At 38.5% G+C, this 21104-nt stretch overlaps 1 protein-coding gene across 4 annotated transcripts in view; it reads left to right on the forward strand.

The window, feature by feature from the left end:
* The first annotated feature begins 280 nt into the window (after nt 1-280).
* The window catches only part of brip1 (BRCA1 interacting helicase 1), a 29814-nt gene continuing 8990 nt past the window's right edge, over nt 281-21104 (forward strand). The window contains exons 1-14 of one of the 4 annotated variants that reach the window (XM_046862960.1): nt 281-490; nt 1768-1881; nt 1980-2091; nt 2772-2960; nt 3034-3179; nt 3429-3593; nt 10291-10581; nt 12172-12393; nt 12691-12890; nt 13308-13440; nt 13569-13723; nt 14352-14523; nt 14667-14807; nt 15858-16019. In XM_046862960.1, coding sequence (XP_046718916.1) covers nt 1774-1881; nt 1980-2091; nt 2772-2960; nt 3034-3179; nt 3429-3593; nt 10291-10581; nt 12172-12393; nt 12691-12890; nt 13308-13440; nt 13569-13723; nt 14352-14523; nt 14667-14807; nt 15858-16019 — 2196 coding nt within the window. In that variant the 5' untranslated portion in view covers nt 281-490; nt 1768-1773. The remainder of the gene's footprint in view (nt 491-1767; nt 1882-1979; nt 2092-2771; nt 2961-3033; nt 3180-3428; nt 3594-10290; nt 10582-12171; nt 12394-12690; nt 12891-13307; nt 13441-13568; nt 13724-14351; nt 14524-14666; nt 14808-15857; nt 16020-21104) is intronic. The other 3 variants (XM_046862961.1, XM_046862962.1, XM_046862963.1) reach the window with 3 other exon arrangements.

The raw sequence follows: 21104 nt of genomic DNA on the forward strand, positions 1-21104 counted from the left end.
GATCTGTGTGAGTGGTCAGGCCTGTGCTCCATGAGCCACACCATGAAATCTTTGAAGCTTTTTTTTTTTTTTCTAAAAGTAAATACTATCCCAATGCACATTCATGTTTACCAGTTCTTTTTTTAAATAGTATCCAAATTATATTTTGAAAGAATGAACTCAACCCCCCAAAACGTTAAGGAAACTTGTCATTATTAAGCAATTATCACAAACCTAAAACTAGAGTTTTATTTTGAAAAGTGGAGCTCTTATTGAAGGGACTTAGTTTGCCCACATCCGGAAACACTGACGTTGCTGAATTCACTCCGTTTCACTAACTGTTACTGCATCCCGCACCAAAAGCAGTAGATGATATGATTTGTAGAACAGACATTGGTCGTAAACCGGAACCGGAATTTCGCGTGGCGGGAATTTTATTTTCTGTTTGGATGTGTTTACAGTCTGCAGTCAGCTCGCACTCTAATCTGTGATGCGCTGTGTTTTACAGTAGGTACGAAGTTAAAAGATGACAGTGTTTGTCCTCTGAAACGCTGAATTTGAGATATTTGGGTTGCTAATTTAGATAATTCTGTTAGCATATCGGTTTGAAAAACTGAAAGCGTTATTGAATCTGCTCGTGCTCGGATCAACTGATAACTTTTACCTCTTCCAGTGGTTCAGTCCGGAATGACTCGCTAATTATACATGAAGTGCCCCCTATAGGGCAAAGCTGTAATCAATTATTTCCTGGTGTAGTGCACCTACAGAGGGAACAGTCGGTTTTTTGGGATGCTGCTATTTATATTATACAGGGATTTGGACACCTGGTCATAAGTATATGTGCTTTTTGTGCAGCGCATTCCACATTTAGTCCCATTTTGCTCTTATAATTCCCTCCACTTTTTTGGGAAGATGTTCTGATAAATTTTTTAGTGTGCTTATGGATATTTGTGTTCATCAGCCACAGGGGTATTAAGTAAAGGCAGGTGATGTAAGTGAGGAGGCTTGGGGTGCAGTCAGCGTTCCAATTCATCTCAAATGTGTTCAGTGTTGAAATAAGATCAGAGCTCTTTAGCAGGCCACTCAAGATCTTCCTCTCCAAACCATGTAAACCACATCTTTAAGGAGTTTGCTTTATGCATTGGGGCATTGCCATGCTGGAACAGATTTGAGTTTACAAGTTCAAGTGAATGCAAATTTTTTATATAGCGCATCCAAAGACATTCTATAGAATTTTGTACACACACACACACACACACACACACACACACACATATATATATATATATATATATATATATATATATATATATATATATATACACTAATAATTTATTTTAATTATAAAGCCTCTCTCTGTGAGTAGCAGCATGCAAACTGAGTCATTTTAAACATATTCAGTTGCTGCATGTCACTGGTATGTGCACAGACACAACATCCTCCTGAGTAACTACGATTTACACTGAATTGTGTTTTTGATCTAGTTATTACTCCTTATAGATTGGAGATGGTTACTGTTTTTGTTTATTTATTTATTTTATCTCACACACACATACCTGTGGTTTTTGTGAGATTTTGTACATTTAAGCACACAGAATAAAATCACGTCTTATGTATGTGTGGAAGCAGCAGAGTTTCTCGTTCCATTGTATTACTAAATTCAATTGTATAAACTAAATTGTAGCCACACATTTTTTTGTATATATGCAGGGATCTCATGGGGGAAGAAGGGGGGTTGGAGGTGAGTGCGTACCACCATACTATTTAATTTTTAGTGTCCTTCAACAGCTACGCATGTACACACTCAGCATGGCTGCAGATACAGTAGAGTACACCATAGGAGGAGTGAAGATACACTTCCCCTGCAAAGCATATCCCTCTCAACTTGCCATGATGAACTCTGTAAGTTTCCTGACGTATTAAACAGCTGAATGTACTGTGTGTTTATCTGGGTGGTGTTCCATCTTTTGGTCAAAGAACTCTAAAACTGTCTTCCTCAGATTGTTCGTGGCTTGAACCATGGGCAGCACTGCTTATTGGAAAGCCCTACAGGCAGTGGGAAGAGCCTGGCACTGCTCTGCTCAGCATTGGCATGGCAGCAGGCGCAGTATGGTATGAATTATTGCTGCACAATATGTGCTATTTGTTCCCAAAAAAATGTGGGCAATCTAAACTGTTAGCATTGCAATTTTGTAGCCCCTTGGTACCCAGTTTGGTTCTGCTTTTGCAATTTGCATTCGGCACCTGAGAAGCATGTGGGTAGGCAGATTCACAACACTAAATTTCTAGTAGGTGGGAATATTTATGTTCATTTCTACAGGATAAGCTCTGACCCTGACTAGAATGAATATTCTTGTTAAGAAAAATGAATAAATGAATGTTCAGTTCACTGCAATCAACAGTTAATAGTTGCTGAAATGTTCTTACTGTAACAGTTGTTTATAATATTAGTGCAATAACAGACTGGATTATATTTAATAATTAAAGCACATTACATTTCAGTCTGATTTTTAGATTTCAATGAATATGCAAAACCTTACTTAAATGTCCACTAAACAGTCATTTATTGCAAAAATCACCAAAATATGCAGTTTTGCACTATGAAGTCAATATTTGTAATTATTACTGCATGTCGTGTCTGCAACTGTATGATGTGTTATTACAAAAAACACGATGGCAGTGATATGGTGAAATATTGTAAATCTGTGATAGACAACATACTCCTATCTTCACTGATATTGTGAAGATTATTCCAGAAGTTTATATTCTCCTATCTGTTCTATTCCTCTAAGCTAAGTCTGACCAGGAGGAAGAAAGCCCTTCATGTGATGTAAAAAAGCCACATGTTACCACCCCATGTCAGTGTGCATGTCACAGTAGAGCTCACTACTCATCCACTTCTTTCAACACAACAATGTCCAAACCTGTGATTGACCTTACTGGAGAAGATACTGATGTCCAAGCCATCACACCTCCGAGAGGTTAGCGTGATTTGAAACCCCCAGTCTGTGGTGTAGAGATGATTGATTTCATGAGTTTTCTTCTCACTAACAGCAGAGGGAAGCCAAGCCAAGAGACCCACTCTGTCATCTAAGCTTTCTGAGAAGTTTCAGGCTTCCATCGTTACAACAGCAGAACCAGTTGATGAAGATTTTAAGCCTGATAAGAAGCGCCTTCGGGCACCTGCTACTGATCAGAAGGTAGGACTGTAAATATTTAGATTTTTTTTTTTTCTGCAAACACACTCACTGTTAGAATACATTTTTTTTCATGTTGGTGATAAACTCAGGCCTTTTCATCTTGAACTGTTGTAGATTACACCTTAATCTGTAATCCATAAACTAAATATCAGTTCTGAACACTGAGGACCAGCTTGTAAAGACTGTTCATTCTGAGCATTAAATGATTACATAAACGGACCTGCAATTTGTTGATCATTTGGTGTTTAGCAGAGCAGGAAGCGAAGATGTTTTGAAAAAGGTGTGGTGTTTGAAGATGATGATGATGATGATGATGAGGAAATGGAAAGGGCTGATCATGGGCCTCAGAACCTCACTGTGGAATTAGGCAGTCAAGCCAAACCAGAAGCCAGTCAGTCACCTGCTGAATGCTGTGTGAGTATAGACAAAGGATATTTCAACTTTAATTCCAAGTACAATACTTACTTTAATAGTGTCTGAAGCATTAGCTGTTGCCTGTCAGTGCAACACGTTGTTTTTTGTTGCTTTAAACATCTAAGTTCAGACTGGATACACTGATCATAAAACACTATTTGTACAGTATCTCACAAAATTGAGTACACCCCTCACATTTCAGCAACAATTTTAGAATATGTTCCCAAGGGACAACACTATAGAAATAGAATTTGGATATATTTTAGGCAATGTGCATCATGTACAGAAGTCCTCTGAAAATAACTCAACATACAGCCATTATTGTCAAAATAACTGGCTTGACAGGACCATACAAATGTGTGTATCTTGTATTAGAGCAGCTAATATTTGGTGCTTTGAGTACAATTCTCTCATTCTGACCACTGGATGTTCAACATGGCACCTCATGGCAAAGAAACTCTGAGGATTTGAAAATTAGATTGTTGCTTTCCACAAACATGGCCTATGCTATAAGAGGATCAGTAACAGCCTTAAACTGAGGTACTTTACAGTGAACAGGGTCATACAGAGGTTTTCCAAGACGGGTTCCACTCAGAACAGGCCTCGCAAGGGTCCATCCAAGAAGTTGAGTCCTCGTGCTTTTCGTCAGGTGCAAAAGCTGCTTCAAAAAAGACATGAGTGCTGCCAGCATTGCTTTAGAGGTGCAGAAGGGATGGTCAGCTCTTCAGTGCTCAGACCATACACCACACTGCAACAAGTTAGTTTGCATTGATGTTGTTCCAGAAGGAAGCCTCTTCTGAAGCTGGCTCACAAGAAAGCCCATAAACAGATTGCTGTAGACAACCTTTTCAAAAACATGAATTACTGGAACCATGTCCTCTGGTCTGATGATACTAAGATAAACTTGTTTGGCTCAGATGGTGTCCAGCATGTGTAAAGGAGGAGCAACAAGAAAATTGTGTCTTGCCTACAGTTAAGCATGGTGGTGGTAGCATCATGATCTGGGGCTGCATGAGTGCTGCTGGTACTGAGAAGCTGTGGTTCATTGAGAGAAACATGTATTCCAACATGAACTGTGACATTCTAAAGCAGAACATGACGCCCTCCCCTTCAGTAACTGAGACAAGCGGCAGATTTACAACATAACGACCCCAAACACACCACCAAGATGACAACTGCCTTGCTGAAGTTAAAGGTGAAGGTGAAGGAGTGGCCAAGTATGTCTCCTAAGATCTGGACCCTGTTAAGCACCTGTGGGGCATCCACAAGTGGAAGGTGGATAAACACCATGTGTCTAACATCTAGCAGCTCCATGATGTCATTACTGAGGAGTGGAAGAGGATCTCAGCAACAACCTTTGCAGCTCTGGTGAATTCCTTGTCCAGTAGGATGAAGGCAGTGTTACATAACAGTGGTGCTCACACAGAATATTGACACTTTGGACACAGTTTTGACATGTTCACTTAGGGTGTACTCACTTTTGTTGCAGTTTATTGTAAAAATAATGGCTGTATGTTGAGTTATTTTCAGAGGACAGTAAATCTGTACTGCTATACAGGCTGCACATTGATTACACTAAAATATATCCAACTTTCATTTCTATAGTATTGTCCCTCTAGAAGAAACAATAAAATGTTTGCTGAAATGTGAGGGGTGAACTCATTTTTGTGAGATACTGTATAATAAGAACTGAGCTCATTCATTGCAAAGTATTGGTGTTAAAATAATTCTCAGCCCCAAGCTATCAACAGGTTTTGGCATATAACTAATCATTTCCCTATCATTTTTGGGACGTTTATTTTCACTTAAAAACAGGATCTTGCAGAATGCAGGCTTGATTATTGTCAATGAACAAGAACTGATCAGTGCATGCCTTTCCATCATATTTATCTCCTTTCCGTATGATTTTTATCTTTTACACAATGTTCACAGAACTGAGGTGCGCATTAAGTCTTGATGATAATAAGAGGTCAACTAGTTAATCAATTATTAATCGGCACCGATAGTGAAATGCTGGATCGTCAAGATCCATACCGATAGTATTGTACGAGAGCGTGTTTTTTTTTTTTCTTTTCAGTTAGAATGCATGTCTTATTTTCCTTAATATTTATTAACATAATATATTCATTTTTATTTCACTTAGCACATTTTCATGATTCAGCACTTTTTTATTTTATTTATTTACTATAGTTTAGAACAAATTTTATGTTATGATTTACATTATGATCGAACCAATATTCATTTAAGTCTTTACTCATGGAGTCATGCAGGAAGGAACTGGACATTGCACAACGCTCCACCATGGATTTTGTTCTTGGAGATTGATATTTGACCACTGGGTGGCAGCAGAGAATTTTACATGACGGCAGAATTCATTGAGTTCATTGAAAGCTAAAAAGCTTAAAATCTCATCACATGCAAACATATGATTGCTCGTTATACAGAACCTGATGACAATATATTCAGCATTTTTTGTATTTTTAAATATATGTGGGTCTTTTGGAGACAGATTTCTTATAAGTAACAATTCAGGCCAAATTCGTTATTTATGTTTTGGTCTTTGGTCCCACATTTCCACAGATTTCTAAAGAAGAATTATTTAAAATATTTTTTTACATCAAAAAATTGTAGGACTAATTGGTTTTGTAAGTAAAAAAAAAGTTAATTAAATTAATTATATTAAATACAATAAATAGATTATGTATTACAATATTTCTTAAGTCAATAATACTCTACAGAACATTTAAGTAGGCTTAATTAATTAAATAACAGTTTGGTATCTACATTGATGTACATCAACATTATATGTCAAAACCTGAAAATATTTTGTTATGCATATGAGTAACCCAGTGTAACACACACCTAGTTTTTGTCTACTGGTTTTGCAACTTCATATTTTCTGCCATTTTAACTTGTGCCATTTTTATGTGTTTAGTTTTGACCAGATACATTTATAATTGGTTAAACAAAGTAAATACTCAGTGGCTCATCTTGCTAACTGATTCAGTTCCAAAGTGTGGCTAATCACACATTATTTGTGTGAGTTGGAAGTGGTGTGTTAACCATAAAACTGGAGTATATTTAATTCTTCTAATTTTTAATACCTGGGACAGGTGAATTAACTTTTTGTATGTATACTATATGAGCATGCTATGCATCATTGGTCAATACTAGTCAGAAATAGCTCACCTAGCTGAGTGGTCATCAAGTTATAACTGTAGTGAGTAATGAGATATAATAGTTAGGTGTCTCAACCTTTCTTATTTTCAGAAGCATTTCTTTTTTAGTGTGGGTATGCTTGACATGCTATTGAGATGGTTTGGACATGTGCAGATGAGGACATGTAGTATATTGGTAGGAGAATGCGCTGAGGATGGAACCACCAGGAAGGAGGAAAGAGGAAGGCTAAGGAGGAGGTTTATGGATGTGGGGAAGGAAGCCATGCAGGTAGTTGGTTTGAAAGAGGCAGACGTAGTCGACAGTGGTGTATGGAGACGGATGATCTGCTGTGGTGACCTCTGATGGGAGAAGCTGAAAGAAGTTGCTTGACATGTTGAAACACATTGAAATCACTCTATTACATACTAATACTGACTACTAAGGACTTCCCTTGGTGCTTAAAACAGTCTCAGTTCTTCATGCCATGGGTTTTACATGTCAGAAACATTCTATTGTGATTCTAGTTCATTTTGACTTAACTGAAGCAGGCAATTTCTGTAGAACTGCATAGTTTTGAGTAAAGTCTAGAGAGTGTTTTGTGTAAATATATCCAGATATCAGCATTTATAGAAAAACCCAAACCAACCTGCCCAGCACCAACAATTAAACCATTGAGATGGTTGATGTGAGCATTAGCTGAACCTGCTGCCATGTATTTATATCCGTGTCTGCCTTGAATCAGATTTTATGCAATGCGCTGCTGCAACCGAAGTGCCTGATTAGTTAAATAAATGAATAGTGTTCACTAAGTGTCTGGCTAATATAAAATGAAAACTGTAAATAGCACCTTAAATAGCACCTTAGAAAATGTGATGCCATACCATTATAAGAATCTGTGTTGGTGTTTGTCCATGACATAGGAGAACCTGTGTGTGTGTGTGTGTGTGTGTGTGTGTGTGTGTGTGTGTGTGTTGTACAGTTTTTTGTGTAAGGAACTAAGTAACTTTTGTTAGACTTTTTAAGAGATTGGTGGACTGTTACAGAAGGCGGAGACCTTGCCGTGGTGGGTGGGTGGATAGGTTAAAGGGGGTGGGGTTTGCTTTGGGTTTCCATTCCTCATCTGACACCGTGCGTAGCCCCTGCCAGTGCTGAGTGACATCTTCAATAGGCCCTTTGAAGCAAGCTCCAGTTTAATTAAGAGGTTTGCCTTGCTTGGCAGTGAACTGTGAAAGCCTGGGATAAATATTGAATGGGGTTCACCTGCTGGTTACTGCGCTCAAGGGATAAACAGGTGCTTTGTGTCTCTAGAGATTGGCTGGCTGGGGGCGGGTGCTTAGGGCTCTAGGGGCAGCCGTGATGGTGGAGTGAAGACCCGTGAAGACTTTTTTATGAAGGCTGTTTTTCTCACTCTGTCTTTTCTTTTCAATGTGCCTTACTGAGGGAGATTTTGAAGAAGGGGGGGCATGAGTGTCAAGCTCTCAAAGCTCACCTGTTGAAATGCTGGCCTGTACATTCCATCACAGAGTCATTGTGGGGTGAGGACAATCTGCCTCAGGATCTCAAACATAGAGCTCAAACAGGACACAGGGCTCGCCTTGCACCTCTCTAGAAAAACACAGTGAATGTACTGTTTGGCTGAACAAGCCCATTGTCATTTTTATTTCTCTGCCCAAACACCTTTCTTTAAGTCTGTTTCATTAGAATCCTTTATAATCCTTGAAGGCTTTTCTTAAGGAAAAACAAGCTTTTGGAGTTATATTGGGACTCTGTGAAGCCTGTAGTTTACATTCTGGATTAGTCTGAACAAATATGTGTTTAGATAATGTTATTTATTTGTGTTGTAATGCATTCACTTTATTATCACTTTATTAACGGATGCAATTTCTTGAGCAAAAATGTCTTTATTACAGACTTTCTTGAATTTCTGGGGCTGGAATGTACATTCTCTCACTGTGTCTGAAAAGAAACCCTCTTCAAATTCTCTGCTTATCTGCTTTTTGCTGTTGAGCAGTGAGCTGTTCTGTTCACCTTGCCCCAGGTGACCCCAGCTGAGACAACATGCTAAGGTTGACGCTCCCGCACAAGGCCGGGCTATGTTTGTTAGCGAGGACTGGATTGAGCCGAGGGAGAACTTGGAGATGATATCAGGGCCCTCATGGTGAAAGAATGCAGCTTGAATGTGTCCACGGCGGCAGGTCCAGCCAACGGAGCCTGTTATCTGCATACCAGGGGTGTTTCTTTGCTGCCCGGTGGCGAGAGGGGCCGAAACTGGGGCAGGGTTCGTGAAACGGATACTCTTGTGTCAGCTGTTTCCTGCGCTGCCGCTCACAAGGCCTACCATTCACAAGCAGCCCTCCCTCTATCATTCGAAGAATAAGTAATTATACAGCACAGGAGGCAGGGTACTTGGACTGGGCTATTGAATGTGGCAGCGGCAAGTAAGCTGATCCAAGGAACTAAGACAAGTGGAGCGCTGGTGTGAAACTCCTCCAACTCCTCTGTAACCTTATCTGCATCCAGGCTTTTTTTTATTCGGTTCTTGTAGTGGAGCTAGGCTTTATCCCACTATATCCTCTTCATGCTGTGTATTGTAATATTTAATAGCAAACACGGTTTTAGAGGCCCTGTGAATAACCAAAGCTTGAATCCTCCACTGGAGCAGGGATTCAAAGAAACCTTGCTCAGTATTAAGTTATAACCTGCACTTTTATTTTATTCTATTACTTTTAGAGCTTAGAACAATGGCAACGGGTTCATGTTTTAATTATTCATTTGCAACCTAATAAAATAAAATACACAGATATTATATGATATAAGAATTTATTGTATAGTGTGTACAGTAAATAGTAATTTGTATATTAATACTTTTAAATACTTTTTTCAACCTCTCAAAAATATCACATGGTGAATATCAGAAGTGATCTGCAGTTGTATATTTAGACTAGAACCACATTTACAGCATTTGGTAGACACCCTTATCCAGAGTGACTTACAATTACTTCATTTATACAACTGAGCAGTTGAGAGTTAAGGGTCTTGCTCAAGGGCCCCACAGTGACAGCTTGGTGTTGCTGGAGAATAAACTCATGAGCCACTGATTCAAAATTGCCTTAACCTTAATCTGGTTGTATATACAAAAAATGTAAGCTTGAACTGGTGAATATGATTGTGTGATATTGAACTATGGTAATAAAACTCCAAAGTCTTGTTTCCCTAGTATCCTGTCTTTTCAGCATAAAACAGCTGAAATTTTAGGTTTCAAAATGTGCATTTTGTTTAAATTGAATGTTTCAGATACCGCTCACTAAGCTCAGTCTAGTGTCACAGGCACCAGTTTTAGATGTTCCAACATTATCGTGCTGAAATTGGCCTTTATAAGATGAGTAAATTGTGGGCATAATAGGAAGCATGCAAACAGGAGCATTAGTCCTGTTTGCCGTTTTAATATTTATCTAGTTGGCTGACATGATGAGGATTGTGCTAGAATTTTTTGTAATTACTGTACTTGAGGTTGATTTGTTTTCCTTTTTCTCTATAGTCTCCTGTACCATGTTCCCTGTGTGCTTGTGCAAGCATCACAGAAGGGCAGAAGGCAGGCAAAAAAGACAAAGACAAGGATAACAATGGGAAAAAAGCTGTGCCCAAAATCTTCTTTGGCACACGCACACACAAACAGATCACCCAAATTGCACGAGAGCTGAAGCGGACACTGTACTCTACTGTGCCCATGACCATACTATCCAGCCGAGACCATACCTGTGTCCACCCTGAAGTAGTACCTCACGCCAATCGGAACGAACGGTGCAAGGAGCTGCTTGATGGCAAGAATGTGAGTTACCCAATGCCCAGGTCATAGTGTCTGACATCACCACAGTTTTCAACAAACCATCTTTATTCACGTGTCACCACATGAGCCCTCAAAGAGATGAAAGGCTTCATTGACAGAGTTTCTTCAGCTCTTCAGGTTCACACGCTCTTGTTAAGTCCGAACTATAATTTATGGTATAGTAAAATAGGTATTCCAGCTAAAGTGAGTAGTAGAAAAAGTAGTTTTGCATTCCTATGATATACACATACATAATAAAGATGGTGGAAATTGGAAAAGTTCATTTCTGTCATACTATCCTATGATGAAATTGTGATGTCCTAATTTAAAGGATATTTTGGATTGTGTTCTCCACCAGCATAATCAAAACACCTAATCAGGGAATATTTTTTTTTAAATGGCATTAATCATCCTATTATAGTAAGAGAGGTTTGTAAACTCTATGCCAAGGCCCCTTGAAGCTATTCTGGCTGATTGTGGAGGTATAATATCTAAAGATCAGGCTCTCTGATTGCGGTCACCATTAAATGAGTTATTATACCAAAGGACACCCAAATAGAACCTTCTGAACTCATTCTGACCTCAGTTCTACCTTGCAAAGGAAACAATTGCTCCCTGCTTTTTGTCATGGCCTTCAGGCTGGATAGTCAGTGTTCACTAGTTTGGTGAGGCTCCTTTTCACTTTGACGTTGTTGTAATGGGAAGATGATTAGTTGTCTTCAGATTATAGCCACTGTAACATAAACCTACTCTTGAATGCTCTTTGAGTGAAATCCTTGTCACAGGAGCTGTGGGGACCAGTTGTGGGTGATAATGCCCCTAATCACTCATACAAAGCTTTTTGTTAATGCACACTTGTCAGCTGCTTCATATGCGGTCTGTTTTAACAAGAGACTATATCATCCTCCTCGACACCATGTATCTTGGGTTATATGCACCTATTGCTTAGCTCCCGACCTTGTTCCACACGTGCAAGGTCCATGACATGGATAATAACTATGCATAGAAGTGTATAAGCCACTAGCACTGACTCCAATCTTATTTCCAGTCAGGGTTGAAACCCCCATACCTTTCTTTTATCCTCATCTGAGGCATTTGCCATAAGGTCACACATCTTACTTTCATCACCATCATAAAGCAAATGACAGTTGCAGTGAAATGGCCCTGTCCTGGCAGTGTTAATCCCATGCTCTCTCTAATAGATAATCACCCTGACCATAATACAGTTGAAATTGATGTCAGCCTCTGCCTCTCATCAGTCCATTGCAGGCTCCAGTGAGTCCCAGCACATGGAACAGAAGCCCCATTTAATAGTCCTGCAGAAAGACACCTGCTCTAATTATGAAACAGATATGTGTCTTTTAGCAGTAACAGTGCTGCTATTGTTATAAATGAAAACGATGAATTGCTCTACAGCTGATTTAATGGCATACTGAAGACACTGTCTAATGTTCGAGATGAATATTGACCTTTCATTTTATTTGAGTAAGGTCTATTTTATTAAGGTTTTCAGTGAAAAGTGAGTCTAAGTATTTATTAATTCGAAGTTAGATATTTTTTTAATTATTCAGTTTGGGTTTTGTTTTTTTACAGGGGCAACTATGCCGATTCTACCACAATGTTCATAAGATGCGAGAACAGAATACTTTGCAGTGGGTGCATGGGCTGCACCAGGCCTGGGACATAGAAGAACTTGTCAGTCTGGGCAGCAAGCTGCGTTCTTGTGCCTACTATGCAGCTCGGGAGCTTATGCAGGATGCTTGCATTGTTTTTTGCCCGTACAACTACTTGCTGGACCCTCTTATCCGGGACAGTGTGAGTTTCTTTCCCAGTTAGACCGTTTATTAAAAAAAATAAATTGACAAATTAATAGGAATGCATAAAATAACCATAATGTGCATTTAGCTACTGTATATACATATCTTAGTATTACAAAGTTATCTGATAATATTTGCATTAAGATATAATAGTTTTCATGAAATTATAAATCATGTCGTTAGTCTTGATAAATGTTGGTACCATTTTATTTGAAAATCTGATGTTTAACTTATCAATCATGTACCATTTTACATCACTTAATGAAGTCTTTGATTGCGCCTATCTTTTCCACAGATGGACATTAATCTAAAGGGGCAAATTGTGGTGTTGGATGAGGCTCATAACATTGAGGATTGTGCCCGTGAGTCTGCCAGCTTCACTCTAAACCAGAATCAGCTGCAGGAGGCACGTGATGATCTTGAGAACATGGTGACACACAACATCCGTCGGAATCACCATGAGGCTCTTCTGGCCATTTGCTGCAGCCTGCTCAAGTACACTTTCCTTCTTTTTTTTTTTTTTTACAGGCTGTAGAACGATCTAAATATGATCTCTTTGCTAACTCCCATGTGGCTATTGGTTTGTACAGAATGTAACTTGATAAGAAGAGGTAAATAGAGCTTAATGATATCGGAAAGAAATGATTGTGCATAATGGGGAGATTGCATCATGTAGAAATTAATTTATCAATCTTTTATCGATTACTAAGCAGAGACAACTTGCTTTCTATTGACAAGTTCTTGTGTATCATCTCATGAGACAGGATGTTAATTGCAGGACAAATTAGGATAGCCAGTTAAGATCTGGACATGTCAAATTAATGCCTAATAATCAAAGACATAATGGACAAGACTGTGAAACCACAGCTGGTATCAAATTTATCTGATAAATGGGGTTGTGTGTGTGTGCAGCTGGATACAAGAAAGTTCCGGTATTTTGCAAGACAGAGATTATGAGACTGCTTATAAGGTGTGGACTGGGAAAGAAGTCCTGGACATCTTCCATGGTCTTGGCATAACAGCTGCCACATTTCCAGTGCTTCAGGTATCTTGTTCCAAAAGTGTTGCTTACAGTCCACCTTCAACATTCTCAATTCTAATGTTTTTTGTTCCCTTATTTTTCCCTGAGCAGAGAAGAATATTTATAATTGTGTGTGTTTGCTTGCTGAGCAGAAGCACTTTGAGGCAGTGTTGGAGAAAGAGGAGCGGGTTGGGTTGGTGAATGGAAGAGAGAGCATGGTACAGGTTCCTACCATCAGCTCTAAGACCCAGATTGTGCTCAAGAGCCTTTTTATGGTGTTGGGATTCCTGTTCCACCAAAACTGCAGGTCATTAACAAACGTGTCTTTTTCCAGCTGTTTAAGGTTTTTACAGGTGGTTTTACATGCTAACGTGACACAGCAAAAAGATTTTAAAGGTTAATAATTCAAAGGAAACATTTCATTAAGGTGCTTGTCACTGAGAAAATCAGGAGGGCAGATATTTTTCTCAACTTGTCCACATTATTTAAATTTACATAACCAGTACACCTGAATTTTTGTTATAACACTATTTTGACATTTTAAGCTCATTAACTATTTAATTTAATTTGTAATATTATCTACAGTTTATTTAATGCAAATAATTTTTATTTTCGAAAGTCAAATCTTGTTCACTTTAATTAATTTACCTGCCATTAGCACTGAGCAATTTCTAATTACATTGTTTATTTATTTTAGTTGTATAAATAGCTAATCAAAGAGGCATTGTTGATCCTAGCATTTCTATCATGTTTAAAAAGGTTTTGTTGTGTGCTGTAATTGTTGGGTTTTTTTTTTGTTCTTACGGTTTTCACTGTGATCTTTTCAACTGTTTCACAAGTTTATAGAACTTGAACATGAACTAGAATAGCTGGCAGCTGTGCCAAATATTGTTTGTGAAGGTGAATTCTAAATCTGTGTATATTTATATGTACAGGTTTGCAGATGACTATCGAGTAGCTCTGCAGCAGACTTATGTTTGGATTACCCAGGAGGATGTGCCTGATGCCCAGGGCTTTTTTGCCCGGCCACGTCGCAACCGCCGCCAGACGGCTCGCACCAAGACTCTTGTGCACACACTCAGCTTTTGGTGCCTTAATCCTGCTGTGGTGAGTTCCTGACCCTGTCAGCCTGTTTTGTTTTCATTTTCTGTGACATTAGTGCAGGTAAAAGAGAAAAACAACCAGTCTCTAAATCATTAATTTCCTTTCTATAAGCACTCGATGATAACGGTGTATGTGTGTGCTGGCAGGCATTTTCTAATCTGAGCACAGCGGTACACAGTATAGTGCTCACTTCTGGTACACTCTCACCCATGGGGTCCTTCTCTTCTGAGCTGGGCCTCAAATTCTCCATCCAGCTGGAGGCCAGCCATGTTATCAGCAAGTCTCAGGTTAGTACCGCTGGTAATGTAGCCAAAAACTGTACTCTTGAAAATAATTTCACTTGAAAATGACTGAATTAGATGTAAAACTGTTAGTTTAAATAACCACTTTACAGTAATCCCCCTTTTATTGTGGTGGTCACGTCCGAAAACCGCCCACAATAAACGAAAAACCGCGATCAACGGACGCCACCCCAAAAATGCTATTTTATGTATACAGTACTGTACTGTAAAGTAAGTCAAAATTTTACTTCATTTTATAATTAATAATTATATTTGTATTAATTAATTTCATTATTTCAAAATAAAACTCCATAAAAACTATTCCCTATAAATCAGCGAAACAAATTGGATATGTGGAAAATGCCAAGGGCATGAGTTTCGAACCGCAGTAAAGCGGGGGATTACTGTATAAGATTACAGAATCGATTAAAATGATGTCAAAAGAAGAGCATATACTTTATATTGCAGCAGAATTCCATAATAACTTTAAATGTAAGTTTTACAATTGTAAATAATTGTCAATAATCAATATTATAATATCGGTCTTTTACATAGATAGATGCATTTTCCTGTTACATGTAAATTACAGCCCAATAAAATTCTTTCTTCACGTATCCAAGAGGTGTTAGGCAGTTGAGCTCAGAGCGCAGGGTCACCGGAGCAGAGATTAAGGACCTTGCTCAAGGGCCCAGCAGTGGCAGCTTGGCAGTGCTGTGGCATGAACCTTCGACCTTCCGATCATTAACCCAAAGCCTTATCCGTTGAGCTACCACTTCCTTCTTTAAGGATGATGACTTAATTAATGATGATTGACAAATACTATACTAAAACAAATTTTAAATAAACAATGAAAATTAAGACAGACACTATATATTGTAAGTCTCATGGCTGTATGAGAATGGCTGCTTATTGGTTGCTTTTAATACTTGGACACCTTTGGTAGTGTTTTATCTGCTTAATAATAAACTAGATTAGCTGTGTGTTTGCCTTAAAACATAAAATGCACATTTTAAGAACATTATGTGAGGGTTTGAACAATGGCATAAAATGTTGCAGGTATGGGTTGGCACCATTGGAGCAGGTCCTCAGGGCCGTAGGCTGTGTGCCACATTCCAGCACACTGAAACCTTCACCTTCCAGGATGAGGTAGGCGCACTGCTGCTGAAAGTGTGCCAGACGGTGAGCCGAGGTGTACTCTGCTTCCTGCCATCTTACAAGGTAAAAATTAGATACTCTAACTAACTTGTATTCAAGGTTTTAACAAATTAGATATTTTTTAACAGAGAGCTGTATCTGTACCTGTGTGTGCTCACCACTGGGTGGTGATAGAGACCATAGTTTAAGCCCCAAATTCTTTTTTATTTTTTTTCCTCTCCATACTTGATGCATACTGTACTTGATGCGTCACTTGAGTAGCTATGAAGTGACACCTGAGGCACTTGTTTTAAAATTCAGTAGTTGATGTCAGGCAGGCTTTGTTTGCCACTTAGTCTCTAACAGGCAATTCTAGTGTATAATGGATACTACACAAACCACAGTGCACAGACCAGCATTTTTCCTGCCTGTATCAACTTTCAGCTCACATGCTCACTTATAGGCTTTCATTGATAAATACTTAGTTCTCCTTTGTTTGTTATGCCTTTACCATGAATAATTGATTTTCATTCAAACTGCTAGTCACAATGACTCCTCTAAATGACCAAGTGACTTTCTGAAATGTATCCATATGTAGACATGCATTATTTGTTACAGCTAAAGCGCATGTTTTTGTATTTTACATTTGGACATGGCTTTGTTGTATGTTATGGTTTTCAATGATAATACATGACTTCTCCATGTGGATTAATATTTAATCAGAAAATTGAGCAGCCTGGGGATTCTTTTGAGCCTTTGAGTTTATGGATGTTCTGGAGCCACAAAGTCCCATTTGAGAAATAGCCGAGACTATCTTCTGTTTCCAGACGCCTTTCTACATGATCTCTATACCTTAGTCAGATACGACATTCTGTGTGTATGTATGTATGTATGTATGTATGTGTGTATGTGTGTATATGTGTGTGTTTCATGAACGTGTACAGTGTGTACTGGTCCACCAAATCATATACATACACATACCTTTCACCTTGCTTGTAGAGCTGTGGTTTGTAGTAGTTTTGACCCCATTAAACCACAGTGCCCCTCATCGTCTGGCTTGACCACAGGAGAAATAAACTGGAAACAACCGAGGGGGAGGCACTTATTAAATGTTGGTTTGCAGAGGTGAAAAGATCTCAGAGAAACGCAAGATGCTTTTAAAGCAGATTAAGATAAGGGCCATTAGGGGTGATGTCGCCATGCTGTCTGTGTGAAGATGCGTCTGTACTGGCGCCTGGTGCCGGTGGGGAGTGAGTGTCGGGAGGCTGTATCCGTTTAGCTTTTGTCCTATCAAAGTCAAAGTGCACTGCAGGGTGAATGAGCTAAGAGCTCATGAGACCTTCAGATCCCTTCATGTGCAGCCCAGTGTCTTTTAGGCAAATTTATGCATAAGTAAATACATGTATCTCAGACACTTAGTCTGTTAGATCACACACATTTAAACAAGGTTCAATATTTTTATACATCAGCTAACATCAAGAAATCATAATATATTCGACAAAAATTATGTAGTTATGTTTACAGTTTGGTTACTTTCTATCCTTGCCTTGGCCTTTTGCTCAAAACTATCATGTTTTGTACGGAGATTTTGGTGAAATGGGAAATCTCCCTAATGACTGGATTTAACTATTAATAATTTTTATTAAAGTAAAAATAACTATTAATAAAAACCCCATCGCAGGTTTTCAAATATTAATACAGAACCTTTAACATAGTTCTAAATATTAGCTAATGCTTTCTGTCAATCCAGTAGTGACATCCATATAGTAATTGATCAAAAACTCTGCTTTTTCTATTTATTTAAATTTCTATTTAAATAATTTTTTATTTGTTCCTGATATATATTTCTTATTCTAATTTATATAAAAGTCAATCCTTGTGAAAACATTGCTAAAGCCAGTATAGCATCTTATTCACTTCATATTACAAACATACACATGCAAATGGTGTATCTGTTGAAATATATTACAATCAAATGGTTATAATATTTTGGTCATGATCTTTGATGCATAGCAAATTCCTTCCATCAAGCGTTTAGAGGAAATTCTGGGACATTAAACGTTCATTTATTAATTTTTTTGTCTTTAAATACATAAATATGAAAATATAGGTAGGGTTTACTACTAGTTAATTAAAGTATTTGCATACAGTAAGCAAACTTGGGTATTATTTTTTTATTTCCACTTTGAATGAAAGACTGATCTTTCATCACAGGGAATAATCCAGATTTTGCTTCCATAGCTGCTGCCCACTTGAACTGTAAATGAGCTGTAAACACTGACACTGAGCTCCATTAGCAGCTAACAGTGCTGAATCTCTCTACTCATGAGTGTTTACGACATTGGGTCCACAAGAATCTCCTAATGCTTTTTCAGCAGCAAAAGGAGGAAGGTTTGAGCGACGTGGTCCACTTCCGAGCCTATTGTGAGTCACTCGGTTTTACATGTATTTCAGAGTAAATATTTTGCCTGCAGCCATCATGTGAATTGAAGTGTATTTAACTTCCTTTCTCAAAGCTCTGCATTAGGGAGGCAGGCCCTTGACTTGATAAAACCGGATCCATCCTCCAGCCGATCTTGCACTTTATCTGCTGCTCTTAGCTCTGGGACTGTTGGCCTTGTGCTAATGGCCTGTTCTGCGTCAGTTCAGAAAAGCAGAGCTGTTCACCAGCAGGTGGCACAGCCGCCGCTTGACTCCAGCCGTGGCGTAATTGTCGTTGTCATATTTGACAACTGAATTATTCACATCTGCTACACGTCTGCGCCTGAAACCACCAGGGTCTGCATGTTTCATTAATGAATTCCCATAGTCCAAGCGGCTTCCATTATTTGAGTGTTGGCAAAAAAGGGCAGCCTGCTTCCAAGCATCAGAGTGGTCATGACAAAGAAGAGAAACCGATAAAGAGATGTGCATATGGTGGTGATTAGTGAGTCAGTATGCCACAATTCAGTACCTACAAGTGCCACTACATTATCACATGCCCTTGGATAGCAGGGTCATGCTGTCCAGTGTAGCATTTTGTGCAAGTTGAGTGATGCATATATTTTTTCCCTCAGAAACGTCTATAAATTATTTATTCTTGTTTGTTCAATTCAAACAGTCCTCATCCCACATCTCTTATTTTTCCATTGTTTTTAAAGGATGCAATGATGCTGACCTCTAACATGTCCTTAATGTTGTCTACATATAATGAAATCCCTTTTTTCTTTAGGGATGGCTTAAATAAAGGCTATAGAGAATATTTTGATTGCACATTAGCATAGATTACAGAAATGAATGAATTCTTCCTCAAATTTCCTCAGACTGTTTTAATTCTGTCTGACAAATAGAACATATCTTTCCCCAAAGATTTCCAGTTGGTTTTAGATCTGGTGACTGTAAAGGTCATGGCATCAAACTGTTTTGTGGATGGGGTTGCTATCATTTCATAAAAATGTTTCATCATAGGATAAGGTGATCAGTCAAAATAGCTTTTCCTGCAGATCACTTCCTACACAGTCACTTCTCTGTGTACAAATATATATATATATTTTTTTTTAACCAAAATTTTGGCCAAAAATGTGTGATCTGCACAAAGTAAAATATTTATAACACTATCATTAACTAGTTTTGCCTGGCAGTTTCTCTAACTCTTTGAAACAGGTGTAAATTATGGCCAGACATGTTGGGGTAGTGACTAGACTGATTAACAGTCGATAAAGACTTGTTGAAAGAATATTTGCTAACAGTCTAATGACTCAAAGCCTAACAGTAGATTTTAATCTTTAGAACAAAAAAATTCCCAAAGGTACAGATTAAGTAAGAAATGAGAGATTTGTGTTGTACCATCTGGTGCCTGTCTTATTTAAATCAACAATAGCTGCTGCAGTACGAATACCTCAGTCCTCATATTGTTCCATGTTGTCTGGTTTTGGATTCTTTGATAAAGTAAACAAACGCACAGAGCATTTTTCCAGTCTGAACCCAAGCACTCAAGAACACTAAACAGGACTTGTTTTGATGTTGCAGATATTCCAAATATTAATATAATTCTGATTCGGTAGATTTCAGTTCCAGGGTGAAACTTTAAAAATCAGTGAAAGGTCAAAGGTAAGGTGAATACTCATGCACTGTATAGTACAGTTTGGTGTGTGTTTGGTGCTGCTGTGTTATTGTCTGTCAGGATAGGTTGGCACAGGGGCACTGCTGCCATGTTTGTGTACCCGACCATCAGCCAAATGGGTAGTTTGAAATTTCGATTCTCTTGTTTTGTACTCTGAGCCTTGTGGGAGAAAAAAACTGCTTTTGTCAGATAATGACTCTGAATTAGTCATGAAGGCCATGCACTTATTCCACTACAACCACTGCGATTTCCCTCATACCCCTAGCTCTGTGCTCTACTTCACCAACATGTAGTAGGCCACTTTGGTTCTTTTTAAAGAAGTACTGCACCATACATATTGCTTTTAACACTAATTACGAGAGCACAAGAATAAAGCAGGGTAAGCATAGAGCTGGGAGAAGAAAGCCTAGCTTTTTAGCTTTACTAATGAAGCCCACATGGATATCTGTTGTAGATATTCAGTTCTATAGCACGCATGAATTCCACTTTCACAGGCTGCTTTGGAACTGGCTTCCACAGTTTGAAGACAAGGACTTTGAAAAATGTGTACGTAATTAAATGGCAGCATGGAGGCAGATTCAGGGCGATGTTTACTTACAGAGTCTGAGAGATAAAAGCATTAGGACCATTACTGTGCAAGCCAAAAGGCTCCTGGACTGGCACTGTATTGTATTTCATCCATTTTTATAAGGCCTAACAAATTACAGCTCTGGGAATATAAACAATGAGCTTACATGAGAGTCTTTGTGCTTGCACATGTCCCTGTCTTTTAAAGTCCAGGATTTTCAGATCAGGTTACACTGGGGTTATCAGTTTACACTTTGAATGGGGAAAGAAATTAATAACATTGTCCCTTAAAGTAAATTCAGTGACCTGATCCATTAGAAGAATGAGTCATATGTTATACCTTTCTTTTATCCGTGTTGTTTTTGTGGGTTCTTTGTGCTTCTTTTTTACACCAGTAAAGATTCCCTTTGTTCGAGAATGCATGCTTACCCAAGAAGAAAATGTTGGGGGGTACAAAGAAACAAAATATGAATGGTAAGAAAAAAAAAAGCTCAGTGTTA

This window comes from Silurus meridionalis, chromosome 12, assembly GCF_014805685.1.
Source record: "Silurus meridionalis isolate SWU-2019-XX chromosome 12, ASM1480568v1, whole genome shotgun sequence".
NCBI classification, from domain to species: Eukaryota; Metazoa; Chordata; class Actinopteri; order Siluriformes; family Siluridae; genus Silurus; species Silurus meridionalis.